At 45.9% G+C, this 15,966-nt stretch overlaps 1 protein-coding gene across 1 annotated transcript; it reads right to left on the reverse strand.

Annotated features, from left to right (window-relative positions):
- Positions 1-91: 91 nt before the first annotated feature.
- LOC121665215 (heat shock factor protein 3-like) lies at positions 92-15,930 on the reverse strand. Its single transcript, XM_042029196.1, has 13 exons — positions 15,779-15,930; positions 14,547-14,655; positions 12,766-12,893; positions 9,791-9,915; positions 8,853-8,928; positions 8,126-8,187; positions 7,610-7,691; positions 7,187-7,320; positions 6,147-6,392; positions 4,755-4,860; positions 4,131-4,196; positions 3,220-3,286; positions 92-2,614 (listed from the first exon to the last, which is right to left on the reverse strand). Exons 1-13 carry the CDS (start codon positions 15,911-15,913, stop codon positions 2,283-2,285), a joined length of 1,668 nt encoding a protein of 555 aa, XP_041885130.1. The 5' UTR covers positions 15,914-15,930; the 3' UTR covers positions 92-2,282.
- Between the last annotated feature and the right edge of the window lie 36 nt (positions 15,931-15,966).

Below are 15,966 nucleotides of genomic sequence, written 5' to 3' on the forward strand. Positions count from 1 at the left end.
TCTTAATTCTGAAAAAAAAATCAGTAAACAGGTTTGGGAAACATTGGCACATACAGGAACACACACAAAGAATGTACAAGAAACACAGTAATGCTTTTGCAATTCTTGAGTTTAATTACTTCAGCATGTGGGTTTTTCTTGCTATTCAGTCTTTCCATTGCAATCTTTCTTAAGAAAGTTGCATAAATACTTTTCCCAGACCAGTACATACACCAGACACACATATGCACAAACTTTTTTTTCTTGCAATTTTTTTAAGCCTTGGTTTCTTAACTTCTTAAGAGAGGAAGTGTATTAAAAACCCATGATGCACTCAGACCCAGTATCTGACAGTGAGCTGCACTGAGGGGAGAGGACTCTCTGACAGAGGAACATGACACTAATCCATAACAGCAATTACAGTCCAACCTGCGCAGGGAGTCAGAGGTGCAGGTCAACCTCCCAAAGAACTCTGTTGTCTGCATGGTGCTGTCAAACAGCACACCAGGAAAGTCTGGTTTTCACTGTCTCAGCAAAACTGTGGCCTTTGGGAAGGAATTAAACCAAACCTGACCTGGGACAGATGCAACATGCTCACCCCTCCCCCTCTCCCTTCAGCTCATGAAAACTTGAGACTATTCAGCCCTTGGCCTCAAGAAGTCAGCAAAAGAAAGACTGTGAAGGCTTGAATAAGACAAACTTGACAAAAGGCAATTCAAAAGATGGAAATGAGAAGGGTCACGAGGTAAGAACAGGTACAGAAGCACAGAAATAAAATGACACTGAAGGTGTTACACGCTCAGGAGCAGGACCTTCCTTTGTAACTCAAGTGATTTGACAATGAAGCACAAATCCAACAAAGTCAGGCCAGCACAGGTAACATGCATTATCTAGCAGGCTTCAGAATATCTACCTTGGATTCTTGAGTATAAAAGAGCTCAGCACTTACTAGTTCAGGAACGTTAGAGAGAACAAAGCTTGTAGGTAGCCTGAATTCCTAAAACTGGAAAAAATTTAAAGTAACTGTGCTGGTAGGAGTATCAGGTGATACTATCCAAGGGGGTTTCTACCTGCATCCAGGCCTCCTGCAGCCCCAGCAGTTCGCTGTCACTTCAGCACGTGGCAGGTTTGTGTGGGCTGGCAAAGCTATGGCATGCTTGGTACTAGCACAGAACTTGCTGCTCTATTGACACAGAGGCTGGGCTCCACAGTACAGCTACTCAGAGAAAACTTGGGAAACAGTGCCAAAAGAAACTTTGGGAAAAGACTTTTTGACGAAGCAGACACTAGCATATGTAGTTCGTTGTCAAAAGACTCAGATGCATCTGGTTAATTTGGCTTTAAAATTCCACAGGCAGAAATTGCAGCGTGAAGCCCGGTGTCCATCCAGGGGCAGGGAACAATAGCTGCTACCAGCACAGAGATACCTTAATGCAACACCCTGTGTCAGTGCAAGGCACCCCAGGGCTCCCCTTCTCATTTTAGGGGCAGCTGCTGGCCTTTGCTAAACATGAATCAGTCCTACTGACCATCTCCAAGGACACATGACCTGTGAACTGGGGGCAGGTTACCCCGGAACTGCCATGCAATGTGCATGAGAAATCAGCGCTACACAGGGGGGCAAGCACTTCCTACCACAACTCCTACAATCCGGGGCAATGGATGTGTGCTAGCATGTTAAAAAATAATACTCCACAGTTAAAATGTCATTTTCCATAGGAAAAATGTCCCCTATACCTAGGAGCAAATCTAGGAGTACGAAAGTGATCTAAGCAGATGCAAACAACTGTAGCCAGTAACTATCAAAAAAGAAATCTCAAATTAAAAACAAAATTTAAAAACAACTTAATTCCAAACAGTAGGCAAGCCACCTATTGAAGCAGGCTCTCCAAAGAGTAAAACCCAGGTTCAAAATATTACACACCACATTACTATCCAGCTAATAAAAACAAACACTACCCCCCAACAAAAAAACCCAGCCAAACTTTACAAACAGGATACAAACAGATTTCCTCTTGCAATAAGAATATTGGATAAAAAGTTATGGAATACACTGTGTTATGTTTACAAGGTTGTTGTTCTTCCCCTCTGTCTGGTGCCCTCACTCCACCAGCTCTTGTTGTTGTTGAGCTTGTGCTCAGTTCTCCCAGATGTGCTCCCTGCTTGCAGCAAGAGAACTTCCCTTTGTCTGCGCAGAACAGGGTCCCCAGGAAGCAGGTGAGGACCAAGCTCACACTTTTTACTGCTCCACTCCTTTGGTGGTTATTCCACAGCACTAAGCCAGTTACAGACATTCTATGAGTTCAAGAAATTTCTATTTCAGAAGCCTCATCTATGAAGTTAGCAACAGGACTGAGAAGCAGGAGTGGAAACAGTTTATATTCTCCATTCCCATCTTCTGGGAGGAGAGGCGGATCACCCATTCCCAGAGCGTCCAGAGGCTCGGCCTGGCTTGCTGGAGCTGCAAGTGGCACAATGGTTTCACTGGCTGATGGAGGCTGGAGAGCAGGTTTCTCCTCCAGGGAAGGCAGCAGAAAGTCTTTCTGATCGTCCACCTTCCCTGCAGCTTCACCCGAAGGCAGCTCTTCAAATAAGGAAAGCAGAGGGTTGGCCCTGTACTGGATCAGCTGCATATCTGAGGGAAAAACAAACAGTTAAAACTGTTTCACCAACTGAAGGCTCTTATTCAAGGCAAGGAAGTCTGGAAAGGTTGCTTCAAACTTGGTGTACTACAGGAAAGCCCAGGCTGGGCTGGGACAAACCCTACACCCATGGCTGTCAGAGTGAAGCCAAAGCCCCTGTACCTGGAAACATCAATGCCTGAAGCCCACTGCAAGCCCCTGACTCTCACAGCATGCAATGGCAGCACTGCAGTGGTAACCTGAGCAGCACTGCCTTTGGGGGGGATCACGGCCTGTGTAGGAGATACTGCCACAAGGACATTTGCAGTTCTGCTCCCCACTGTGGCACTCATGTCACGTTTCCATGTGAAAAAGGACACAGGATGGGACCCATGTTTTCTGTGTGAAAAACCAGGATGGGTTTTTTCTATCTGAAAAACAGGATGGGCCTGTTAAGACTGAGGCACAGCTTCAAGATCAGTGAAATGTCAGAGTCTTCACAAAAAGCTTAAGCCCAGACCAAAGAAGGAGATATGACAGGCTACAACAATTCCACTTCAATATACAGTTTTCAAAGAGTGTGGAGCTGCCACAGTGCTCAGTGTTCCTTCCTGCCCACCTTTGCTTCCTGAAGTTTCCCTCTCACTTGCTCCCAGACCTTCAGTGCTCTCTGCCAAGTTTGCCATCTGAAACAAGGCAGACAGAGAGTTAAGACAGAATGTTTAACAACAACAAAATGGAAGTCTTTACTGACTGCTTAACAGAATTAGATGTGAAAGGAGAAGGGAAGAGAGATGGAGCAACTGAGCAATGAGCCTGTTGTTGCATATGAAGGCCTGCACACAGGAGCTCTCAGAAGGAGGCACAGTGAAGTACAAACTGTACTTACTAAACAAAACAAGCTTCTGGCTAACAAATATTTGTTTTACCTTCCAAACCAGAAGCTTTACTACAATCAGTCTTGTTGGGGTAACAGTTAAACATGATTTCATCATGTAATTAAATTTTGCAGGCACTGCTTAAATGCAGCTGCATTTTACATCAGTTGTAGTCTAAGCTCTTCTGACTGAGAAATCCTAGTGTAAATATTTTTTCAGGACTACAACAAAAATAACACTTGCAAGGGTTTTTTTTAATAGTATGAATCAATTTTAGGAACTGGACCAAGAGAAGTAAGTTTGTGCTGAATTTCTGTATATCTTCTGAGGAAATCCCATACAACCATGTTCAGAACAACTACAGTGTATTGCATTACAATTTTCATTTAGTACTTTTCCTCCAGTCTTCAGACAGGCATTCCAAGTGTATGACTGCACTAGGAATGTAGGACTGGAAATTATCTTGAGATCCCTCTTAAATTCCGACATGCCAACACTGATAACTGAAACCCTGAAGTCAGCTGGATGCGATGAACCACCAGTGTCACCCCGTGCCACCAACCCCATTCCCACCCTTGAGGTACATCAAGCAAGATTCAACTCCCAGCATCACATTCACCCTCCCCACCACAGAAGTAAATCTTACTCTTACATTTTCCATACCAGGGGGAGTTTCCATCAAGCTCATATCCAGGGCTGGCAGCTCAGGATTAAATGTCTGAAAATAAAACCAGACCACATGTCAACTAATAAAGTTCATGAAATAAAATTGCAGAGGGCTCCTCAAAGAACTGCAGGACCCAGTGTGCTGCTCCTTCCACTGAAGCACGGGGACAGTGGCTCCTCCATGGGCCTTCAGCTGGGAGCTTCAACCTGTGGCAGTAAACTGAGGTCACAAGAGGAGAAAAGGTTACCCTGTTTCCCAGTGATTCCAGGAATACAGCTAAATTTCACTCCATATCATCCAGTTGAATCAAGCACACAGTCAGGATGTGATGATATGTGATTGAGGTTTGAGAAGGAGAATTGAGGCAATTTTTTTCCTTCTTTTTCTCCCCCTTCGGTTCTGTAGAACAGAAATCCTTTATGACCTGGGAAAGGCTCCCAGTATTACTTTGTACACTGTGAATACCTATGAATCATTCTATTTCTAACTATTTGCTTTTCAAGATGTTGCCCCCTCCTACCCATTACAACATGGAGTAAACTAGTGACATTTCATGATGCAACCTGAGCAGTATTTCTCAGAAATCAGAAATAGCGAGAAGACACTCACATCACTGAATGCTTCAGCACCGAAGTTGTACTGCTTCCCTGACAGCATTGCTTGGAGCTCTTCAAGGCTGGCATCGATGCAGTTCAGAAAATCCTGAATTTCTTCTCTAAAAAGACAAAATTACATAGTACTGTAAGGCACAGGTGGCAGGCAGGGCCTCCTCTTGCCCCACAAGGCAGATTGCCTACAATCCAGAACAGCCAAATGGATGAAACTGCATTCCTGTGTCACCTTTCACTCCACTTTTCACTCTGAGGTACAGGTACAAGGAACACTACCTGAACAGCAAGCACAACTACAGCTATCAGGTCAAAAAGCAGTTCCTCCTTCCATACCTACTCCCTCCCTCATTTTAGTATCTGGTCAATGTTCTCAGACCCCAGCCTGTACACCAGTACCTGTTTAAACAAAGGTCCGATGGCTTTCCCCTGGGACAATAAATGATAAGCAAAGGGCTGGAAATAATCTAGGCCTGAAGGAACTCTACCTACTTTGAAACACTGGCTTGTTGCCAAATTGGACATGTTTCCAAGGACAGTGGGCAAGACATGAGGGACAGTGAAGAACCTGGAAAGGCAGCAGCAGGCACAGTGGCCACACTGCATGTCTTGCTATGCCATGAGGTGCTCCTGTACTGAATTCCCAGCGCTGAGGAACGGGCAGTTCCAAGGCACTGCCCCACATCCTGCAGTGCCCAGGAGGGAAGATACAGCAGGGCCTTCAGACCATACGAGTGCTGGGACACCACCCCAGGCCCTCCTACCCGCCACTGACCACAGCAGAAGAGCTGTAGCAGCAAGGGTTAAAGCTTTGTCCTCAATACAGCTCTCCTGCAGCCACAGTGATGGCACTGGCAAAGCTCAGGGACTGGAGTGGAGCTGGGAACTGCTCACGCAGCCACCGCGGAGTGGGAACCCATGGCCTGCACCCCTGATCCAGGGCTGTGTGATCTGACAGGGCACACGGGAAACAGCTTTGCACAAATGAGGGGCAGAGAAGGAAAGGAACAGTGAGATGACCACCAGGACAATCCACATCCAGGTCCCAGGAATAAAGTGCCCACAATGCCTGCCCGAGATTAGTGCTCTTCACCTGCTGCTTGGCAGCACCTAGCAGTGCCAGCAGAGGGCTGATGGGACACACTGACGGATGCACCAGCACTCAGGCACACCTGTTACCATAAAGGTGACAGGGACACTTACCCTTTTTCAATGTGTGATACCAAAATGTGGCTTTTTCAAGCCCTGGTAACAAAGGTGCAGAGAATTCACTTCATCAATGACAATTCAAAAGCTAATTCCCTACGTTCTGTCAAACAATACACCCTCCAGAACTCCAACAGGATCCCACAAGGTGACAACAGCCTAATGCTTTTCAGAAACAAGTTAATACCTCTCCAGCAAAGGATCATTTTGGTTTCCAGAGTTGTTCTCATTCAAGATGGAGTCAATTACTGACACGGGGTCCTCTGGAGCATTTGGCTGTGCAGTGTGGAGCTCCACAGCAGCAGTGCCTGTTTCACCAGATTTGCTGACATCGTTTATAGGAACTGATGGGACAGGTTCTGCACAGTTTAACTCACTTGGCTGTGATACTTGACAAAGAGGTAAGCCAGGATCCAGAGCTGCCTGTGGCTCTCTAAAACGTGACCCAAAGAGAAACAACACACAGGAGAATTTATCAACTGCATTACTATTCATTTCAGGTTTAGTATCCCAAATCTTAATAAGATTAGGCCAGTCAAGGGTTCAAGTAACAAACTGGTCTTTAGAAAAAGCAGCAAAGTGGCAGATTAAGAATCTCTTACTACAGCTTACACAGAGACCATGTATGAGAGCAAAACACCTCTTATTCCCAGGCAAAAAGCAGCAATATAGTATATGGGATTTAGGCAGGAGGGAAACTCCTAAAAGACAGACTCTGGAAGGAAAATACTCCAAATTAGTCCATATTTCATTCTGGCTATTAACAACGAAACGGGTTTTCACTAAAATCTGTTGCCACACAGAGGATGTCTTCCCTAGGATACGCTTAGTGAGAGCAGTATTGAAACTGGAGATAAAACTATACATCTTAATTTGTTTGTTAGCAATCTATATACATTTTGGATTATCAGAAACTGATATATGCGCTCACGTCCCTGTTCAGTCAAAAAGTCAAGTATGTGCTTATGTTTTGAACACACAGAAAAGCCTCAGCAAATTAAACCTGAAATGTCCATCAGACTGACAGGCCTCCAAGGACTCCTGAAGAGACATGAGCTCTGACAATAGCCAATGCTACCTGCTGTAGAAGGACAGCGTGCAACAGGCCTGTCATGCACAAATGGACATTCAGAGAGACATTGTTTCCCGGAATCCATATGGATCACCAACATTACTGTAACTACCCAATTAACCCAGGCATAAGTATTTCATATACTTTGGACATACCTGGCTCTGCCACTTGTGTGTGCCACAGCAAGGAGGCCATTGGTGGCATTTTCCAGGGTGTCAGTGATATCTCGGATTATCAGACCTGTACCATTTCCATCCTCTTCATCTGCACTATGTTCAGAAAAAGCCATCTGCAGATACAGCACAGAATGAGTAAACCACAGGCTCTGACCTTTTCTTTTTTCATACTGAAGCCCCATTCTCCTTGCAGCTTCTCTTTCCTGTTCACATTTCACCTGTGACCAGTTGCACTGATCTGCATGATTTTACAGCCAGAGTGATGCTCTAAAGCTGCTCATTGCCCATTACAAAAGGGAGTGCATTGATTACGAGGTTAGGGTGTTTGTAGCCATAAGGAAGACTGATATCACTGTGTATCATCCTGTCCAACCCACTGCCTCTATCCCTGGGGAGACTTACAGCTTGGCCACTCTCCACAGGGATGCGGACATACTGACGACTGTACTTGGAGGGTGAAGCACCCGCAGCATCCGTGAGAGACCTGAGACAAAGCACAGCTTTAGTACATCCTGACTTCCAGAAAGAAGAGCTGCAGCAGTGCCAGATACAGGCAGTAATGGTTATCATTCTTTCCCTCCAAGACGCCTGGCTTTTGGGAATGTGTGTCAGGAAGGGTACTGCAGGCAGCCTGCACTACACACACACACACAGTGGTTTGGAAGAGGTCAGTTATGCATGCACATTTGGAGATTTACCACTTCTGATAACTGTGCCCTTTGGAATTGAAAATGTATAGAATATTCTCTTCCCACCCATTTTAGTGATAGGAGGAAATACTTATTTTGTGCTTGACTGAACTTCCATCAGCTTTTTCAAGTTTGAATATACAAATGATAAAAATACCTGTCACACAACAAAAACTGATTTATCCCTATAATTTACATCTGACTGATCTGGGACCTATCAAGTAATTACCTTTTTCTTTTGACCCCAACAATATAATTTCCTCGCATCAAACTGAGTATAAATTGAAGAATCTAAAAAGGAAAAACAAAAGAAAACCAAAACCAAGTGGTCAGCATAGCAATCCTAACATTAAATTCTTAATTCAGATTTTACTATAAAATTATACAGTTATGTGACAGAAATTAACAGGTATTTTAAAAATCCATTTGCAGTTATATCTTAAAGAACAAAGCAAGAGTTACAAACTGCATAGAAAAATTATCCCACTTGCACAGTTGGCTTTTTTTTTGAAATGCAATATAACAGCACAAGTCACTGGAGGATTCCAGACCAGAAACAGCTGAGGAATAAACCAGAGAAAATTTTTTCCAGCGTGCAAGCTCCTACAATTTCTGGGTTCCAAGTTCACTTCTCAAGTGGTCTAAGTGTATCCTGGTCCAAGATCTTTCACAGACTCCATTCCACGTGCCTGCAATCTCTCAAGGTCTGGGCTCCTGTTACCATGCACTGTCTCCACACACTGACATCCTACTATGACTTTTCCTTAGTGCTTTGCTTGTGGTTTTTTACTGTGCTACTTCTGGGACACTCAGGAACTGAGAACATTTTCTTTATGCTGTATTAATACAGCCTGTTCAGCTCTGTGTCATTTGTCATTCTACATAAGCAAAGAATGCCATGAAGTATCACAGAGGCAGGAATAAGGATGGTAGCACTGAAGATGCTGCAATGGTACCTTAGACAGCAGCTTCTGTTGTTGACTGTGCTTCTGCCTTAGAACTGCCACTTCTTTCCACAGGGCCTTATTTTCTCTGCAATGCAGAATAAATCAGAAGACAGAGGATGAACAGAGTTTACTTTATATGCTCTAGTTTTACAGCTTTCAAACCTTTAGAGTACCTTGCAGAACCAATGGCAACATTCCCTCTGTGGATAACTAACCCTCAGTTAATCCGATCCACTAGTATAAACTCTGGGTTAACTTAACTCCATTTTCAATCAGGCAGCATCAAACACTCAGTAAGGACACCCTCATCCTCTGCTGCTCCACCAATAATCTTGACCTGAGATATTCCTTCAAAGCCTCAAAGCTGTTGAATAAGGACTTTGTGTTACACTCAGCCTGTTTCCAAACACTGACAGCCTTGGGACAGATCTAAAAGTAGTGTTCAAGGGGATTGGTCGGTTTTTTTTTTTTTAGAGAACACAGAGAGAAAGGTATCTCCTGAACTCTGTTTGATATCTGCTGGTATACCAATGACCTGAATGAATTACCAGTGCCTATATGAAGGGGATCTGAGAGAACAGAGATGAGGATGTGTAAAGTCCATTTCCAATAAGGAAGAAAACAAAACACCAATTGTCCCTCACTGCATCTAACCCTGATTGTACTCAAAAAATGAAATGCTTTTATTGACCTAAAGAACTACTACAGGTGCTGGCAACCAGAGTGAAATCTCAAGACAGTCAACAAACTCCCAGTCTAAATTTCCAGTCTGTAACTGAATTACAAAAACAAACAAGATTCAGAATGTTGTGTGAGGTGGAATGGGCATTCTTAGGAAAAAATATAGCTTCACCTGTTTCCAGTTCACATGAAACCCATATTTAGCCAATGTCCATCAGATATAAGCAACATTCAATGTATAAGCACCCCCAAACAGCCGAGTCTACCTCTTCATGTTAGCCAGCCTGACATCCATGTTGTTCTGCTGCTCTCTCATCTCCTGCACTTCAGACAGGACTTTGTGCAAATCCTCTGTGCAGACCTTGAGATCCTCAGTTCTCACTGCAGACACCTAGAATGAGTACACATGCTTTACTACAAACAGTGCATACTCCTTGCTGCAGGGAGAGCGCAGTCAGTCTGCAGAGCAGGACCGAGCCCCATTAAAAGACCAGGTAAGACTGCAATTCTTACATGGCACAAAACACCACAACTGCTGCAGTTGACAATCCTTAGGACAGGCTGCACTGTATAAAAAAAACAAGATGCCAATGAAAACATGACATTAGCACTTTGTACCTGGAGACAGTAGATTCATGACCATAATTCACAATAAAAACCACTGACTGCAAAGGGCTTTCCCTGGGGGTTCTCAGTCAGGCCTGGTGACAGCTTGCCCTCTAGTGTCACAGAGCAAACACCAGCCAAAAAAACGCCACAGCCGATAGTGGAAGAACAAGGTGATCATATTCCTTCTAGATGTGGGTAAATCTGCCAGCAAAGGACTAACAAATTTCCATTAAGTTACCGGGAGATTAAGGTGTCTAGTTAGATGCATCCTACTCAGTCAGAAAATTTATCCCACACCAGCTGAATTGCAGATTCCCCTGCTGGTGCTTCCTCTACTATCTCTCTGCTCAGTGACATTCCAAAGTTATGGAGACTTGTCTGCAGAAAGACGAGTCCAAACTGCTCTTCTACTCACAGCAGAATCTGTGAATGCTGCTACTTCAAACAATGGTGGAAAAGCCATCTGAGAGCAAAAAGCTCACCATCTCCTTCCTGCACTTCTGTATTAAACATTTTCCATTTCCTTCAGCAACTCTCTCTGCAGCAGGAGCACTGTTGGCTGCAACACAATTCAGGGTTTTGAAAAAGACAGGTCTACAGTGCATCACATGCACTTGTCTGAATGACACATCCAGGTTTTGTGGGCATAATTTTGAACATCATTTTGCCAAGTACTGACTATAAAATGGAGCCACATGGAGTTGTACCAGGTATCCCTCCCAACCTACAGCCTGCTGGGAGTTTTCTTGTTACTCTGGTAAATTCCAGGGGAATGTGAAAGCATCTCTTGGATTCCAAGGGGGAGGTGAAAGCACCAACGTGGGATTGGCCTGCTGAGGTCTGAGATAAATTCTGTGCAGGTTGTCATCCAAAGGGGAATGGGATAGTCAGATAGTCAGAAACGAACCTATGGTGGTACGAACCAACATCCCATCCCTTTGTGCTGGAACTGAACACAGCTGTTGTGCAATCACTTCTCAGACATGACTAACTACTTTCTTGACATGATCCCATGGTGCAAAGGATGGATTGAACGGTCTGACAGTTGTCCTCCCTGTCTGCAGTCTAGATGCTTTGCTGTTTGTTGCAGTTAATAATTTATGCTAATGTACACAGGGTGCATCCCAAATGGAATTCTTGGCTGTCTGATTTCTCTTCAGCACACCACCTCTCTGCGGGAAGACAACCAAAAGTTGCAGGAAGTGGGTGGAAATTTTGAATGCAGCCAGCTAGCCTCCAAAAAAAAAAAGGGCTGATCTAAATTCTGCCCAAGTACAAGGAGAAGCTCAAATACAAGCTCTTCAGAGTCCCCAACTGGCTAATCAGGGTGTCCAGTCCTTAGGTGCTGAGGCACTGGCACAGGCTGCCCAGAGAAACTTGTCTGTCCCATCGCTGGTTGGACGGGGCTTGGAGCACCCTGGTCTAGTGGGAGGTGTCTCTGCCCATGGCAGAGATGAACTCTAAGGTACCTTCCAACCCAAACCATTCTGGTATTCTGTGAAGACACACAGGGTACTTGCATACCAGCAGTAAAGCAAGTCCTGCATTCCAACCTGCAGTCCTGACAGAGGCCTGAAATACAGTTTACAGCCAATACTGGAATATGGCCCCATTCCAGGCAGTAAAAGACCAAAAAAATGAATGACTGTTTTGCAAAAAAATCACTAACATTTCCTGTGCAACAAAGAGTATCTTTCATCAGCCTATTCAACACTTCATATGAATGTCCTTGGCACTGAGCAGAGCTTTTTGTCTTTCCATCTAGAACACTCCACCCAGTGCACCACCCCTGGGACACATGGTGCCACACCTTACGTCACCGTGCACCTGCCTGGCCAGGCGTGCACGCTGGGACACGCTGGTCACAGCAGCGGGGGGAGCACAGCCTGAGCCAGTGCCACTGCATCGATTCTGGCTCCAAGCAGGGGCAGCTCACTGAACAATCAATCCAAACAGAATTGTGGCTCTCCAGCCTACCCTGGGCTTTTATTACCCTGGGCAATGCAGCCACACCTGACAACAGCCTAAAGAAAAGATTCTGCTGTTCAAATGTCAGCATGATGTATCACAATACTCTCTTCCTCAGGATATTATGGGCTGTAATGTGCCAATAGAGGATAAGTATCTGTGCAGAAACAGGTCAGACAAGGCCTGAACGTACAAAAGAAAAGCAGAAAGTGCTCATAAGGATGTAGTTTAGTGGCAACACAGTTTTGGAGGAGCAATATGATTTATGCAAACTCATCCAAATGAACCAGTTAGTGATGACCTTGGTGATTTTCAATGAGTGCCAAATGGGAATGTATTTTCTTTTGCTTCTTTCACTTTGTGCCCTTCTCTGAGTTAAAGATGCTGACAGAACTGCAGACCATGCTAAGCTGCAATCAGGAATAGGAACTCTGTGGAGAAGGGCTGCGGTTTGATGATGATGCAGAACATGGTCCTACCCCAGTTCACGACCAACAGCAGAGCAGTTTTTGTCTAAGCACTGGCACAAGGAGGCCCAGCCAAGCATTGTGAGGGAGTTTCCTTGGTTCCCATCGTATTTGCTGGCTGTGTTTGAAACACCCATACGTGCTCCTGATAAGCCACTTTCGTAACCAAGTGAAGTAAATATGTGCCTGGACTATACCTTGCGCTTGATGTTTTCCAGTAAATGTGCCTTCCCTTGCTTGAAGAAAGGGTGCTGGAACTCAATGACTGAACTTTTCTCTGCTGTGATGATACCATTCTCCAGAGCAATCACCTTCCTGAAACCATCTGTGGAGAGGAATCAACAAAGGCATTTCTTCCAGTTGAGAGCTGCTTCTGAATAAATACAGTTAAAGAAAAGTCCAATGCTACCAAAACACCCACTGCACTACAGTTACTGGGAGCAGAAACTATGAAAAACAGCCAAAGTAGCCTTTCCTGGTGCTCAACGATTTCACTTCTCTGATCTTCACAGCTAGAGAATATGTCCAGAGTACCACTGCCTGCAGGCTGCACACACAGCTGCACAGCAGAGGCCACTGTGTGTCCGTGGGCAAGACAGCCATGGCCAAACCATCCCAGCCACGTACAAACCTTCACAACAGTTAGTTAGAAATGAGATTTACTATGACATCTTGAATAGAATCATGTCCCAGTGGATGCAGAGGAATGCTAAAGTTTCCCTTTTACCCCTGACAACTACACATCAAAACAAATGCTGTCATGTACTACCATGGTCTACAGAATAAAGCAAGGCAGAGAAGTTAGCTCCCTGCCTGCCTATGCAAACACTTGCAGCAGAGCACCTTCTTCATACTAGACTGTCTGCACAAAGTAAGATATTGCCAGTTCTATTTCCATCACTGCTCAAAGGCCACAGGGTGGATGCATGATTCAGCTGACAGGCCAATCCACCTCTCCTCAGTCAAGGTTTTAACACAATTAATGCACTCCAGCTATTACTAGAAAGCCAGAATAGGTCCACCAGTAAAAGGAGGCTGCCACTACATTGTACACCTTCATAGGAATATTTGTATTTTTTCCATTTATCCTGGCTACAAGGGAAGAGACAATTGTTTCTTTGGATTATCCTCTGTCACTCAAGTGATGGGTCTCATAAACACAAGTACATGACACAAACAGCAGCACCTACCCTCTGTCCAGAGACTAAACAGATGTGCTTTCTCTCATGTCTACATAAATCCTATACAGGCATCAGCTACAGAGATCAGGCAAACCTACTGGGCAAGGACAGAAAGCTCCTCCCAGTCAGTCTGAATGAAATTCTAATTAAGGCAGCACCTCCTGTGCTGTTGATCCCTCCACTGGTCCCAGAAGCTTCAGCAGTTATTCCTGCTGGTTGCTGCAGCTCTGCATGCAGCACTGTGCCCCTGAACCACCCTCACTGCACCCCTCTGCCTGGCCACGCTGTACATATGCTACGCAATGCTGCCTACATGATGCCCACAAGTTGAGCAGAGAAAACATAATGAGAAACATAGTCCAGCTCGGCCCATCAGTGGGACTGATCTAGTTCCAACACAGCAAAACAGGCAAGAGCAGTGGCAGCCCCAAAATCCAGGCAATTTTTTTTCAGATTCTAGGTGTATGGGTATACACACAGCCTCTACCCCCCTGGGTACACATATGTTTGCTGCAAGAGCAACACTGGAGCTCAGGCAACCTCACACTACCTTTAGGCACCAGCACATATTCTTACAGCTGTTACTCAAAAGGACTTGGAGCTAAAACACAAAAACCACACACAAAACCAAGTTCTTCCATCAGTCTTTTCTTTTGCAAAGCAAACTCAAGGGCAGAGCTCACGTTTTCAGGGATGAAAGACTTGCCAAGTCCATTTGCTTGTTTAAAGAAATCCAAACTGAAGCCAAGTAGCTATGAACTTGGCAGACAGAATGTGTAGGAACCACTGATGCTTACACATGTTGAGCTGCCGTATGAAGCTGGAGATATTGTTGTGTTTGAAGTACTTGGGGAGCAGCTCCTTGGCAAACCTCTGCTCATCCAGAATGCAGAAATTCTCGCCATTCTAGGAAATAAGCAGGAGTAACAGTTAGTTAATAAGCACAGCTTTTCTAAGGTGTTGCTCTTAAGTGAAGACCATAAATCAGCAGAGACTGTTCTGATAGCAGAAAAGGGTGAAAGACATTGCCAAGTCAACTGTCTGTGGGGACACTTCTGAGTACTTGGGACTGGTCTAAAAAGTTTGAATTCAAAGACACAATTACATGGAACACTTCCATTGAACAGGGAATTTTCTTAAAGCCCTGACACATTTATCTTAACCCAAAGCAAAATTGTTCTAAAAAACCTGCTCTCTTTGCTCCCAGGAAACATATGCATTGCACAAGCCCAGTGGAATTCATGCCACTAAAGAGATTTCATCTCCCTTCATCAGTCTGCCCAGCTCCTGACAAGATTCTTCCATTGTATGTGCTATGTCATCACTAAAAATAACCACATAACGTTGCCGAGTTACCGAAAGTTCAGACAACACAACCCAGCGGTGACCAGGGGTAAGTGTGACACCAGCAGTGCCAGATTTATTACATGTTCAAGATCAAACTTCCTGGAAACCAGCGAGCTTTCTGCATCACTTTTATGTTGTTCATGAGGAGAACAAAAATACTGTGTTTCTTTTCGTCTTTGCCTTTGTAAAGGAAAAACGGCTGGGAAAAGGTGGAGAAAAATGCTACGGTTTTAAAAATGACAGGGAACAAAAATAAACACAGTGCGTGTCTGGTAGTTGTGTCCGTGCCCTGTGCCCGCGGGGTACATCTGTCTCCGCTCCGAAAGGTAAATGGACAGTTAATGGCTCCTGACAGCGTCCTTTCATCACCCGGAGCCGCTGACCGGGAACTCGCGACTGCCCCCCGGGGATGCCCCGCTGCACCAGCCCCGCCGCACGCGGGGGGTTGCGGGGGCAAAGCAGAAGCCCGGGCGCGGTCCTGCGCACGCCGGTCCGCGCCGCGGGGCTGCCCCGCCAGCACCACCGCAAGCGAGGCGGGGAGGCAGGGTCGGGGTGCTCCGGGCAGCCGGGGACCCTCCGCCGCCTCCTGCCCGCAGGGCTCCGCAGCCCCGGCCCGGCGTCCCCACCACCCTCCAGCCGTCCGCGCGGGCCTCCCCGGGCCAGGCCCGGGCGGCTACCTCACCCTGCTCCAGCAGATGACGTCGTCGCTGTCCGGGTCCTCCAGCAAGGCCCAGAGCTTGGCGAGGAAGCCGGGGACGGGCACGGGGCCGGGGGCGGGGGCGGCGGGGCCGCGGGGCAGCGCGGGCGCCTCCCGCATCCTCGGACCGCGACGGGCCGCGCGAGCGGGGACGGGCCGCGCGGGGCCGCGCG

Source organism: Corvus kubaryi, unplaced genomic scaffold (assembly GCF_017639235.1).
Source record: "Corvus kubaryi isolate FWS band 111438036 unplaced genomic scaffold, C.kubaryi_AGA036_p1.0 37322, whole genome shotgun sequence".
Lineage (NCBI taxonomy): Eukaryota > Metazoa > Chordata > Aves > Passeriformes > Corvidae > Corvus > Corvus kubaryi.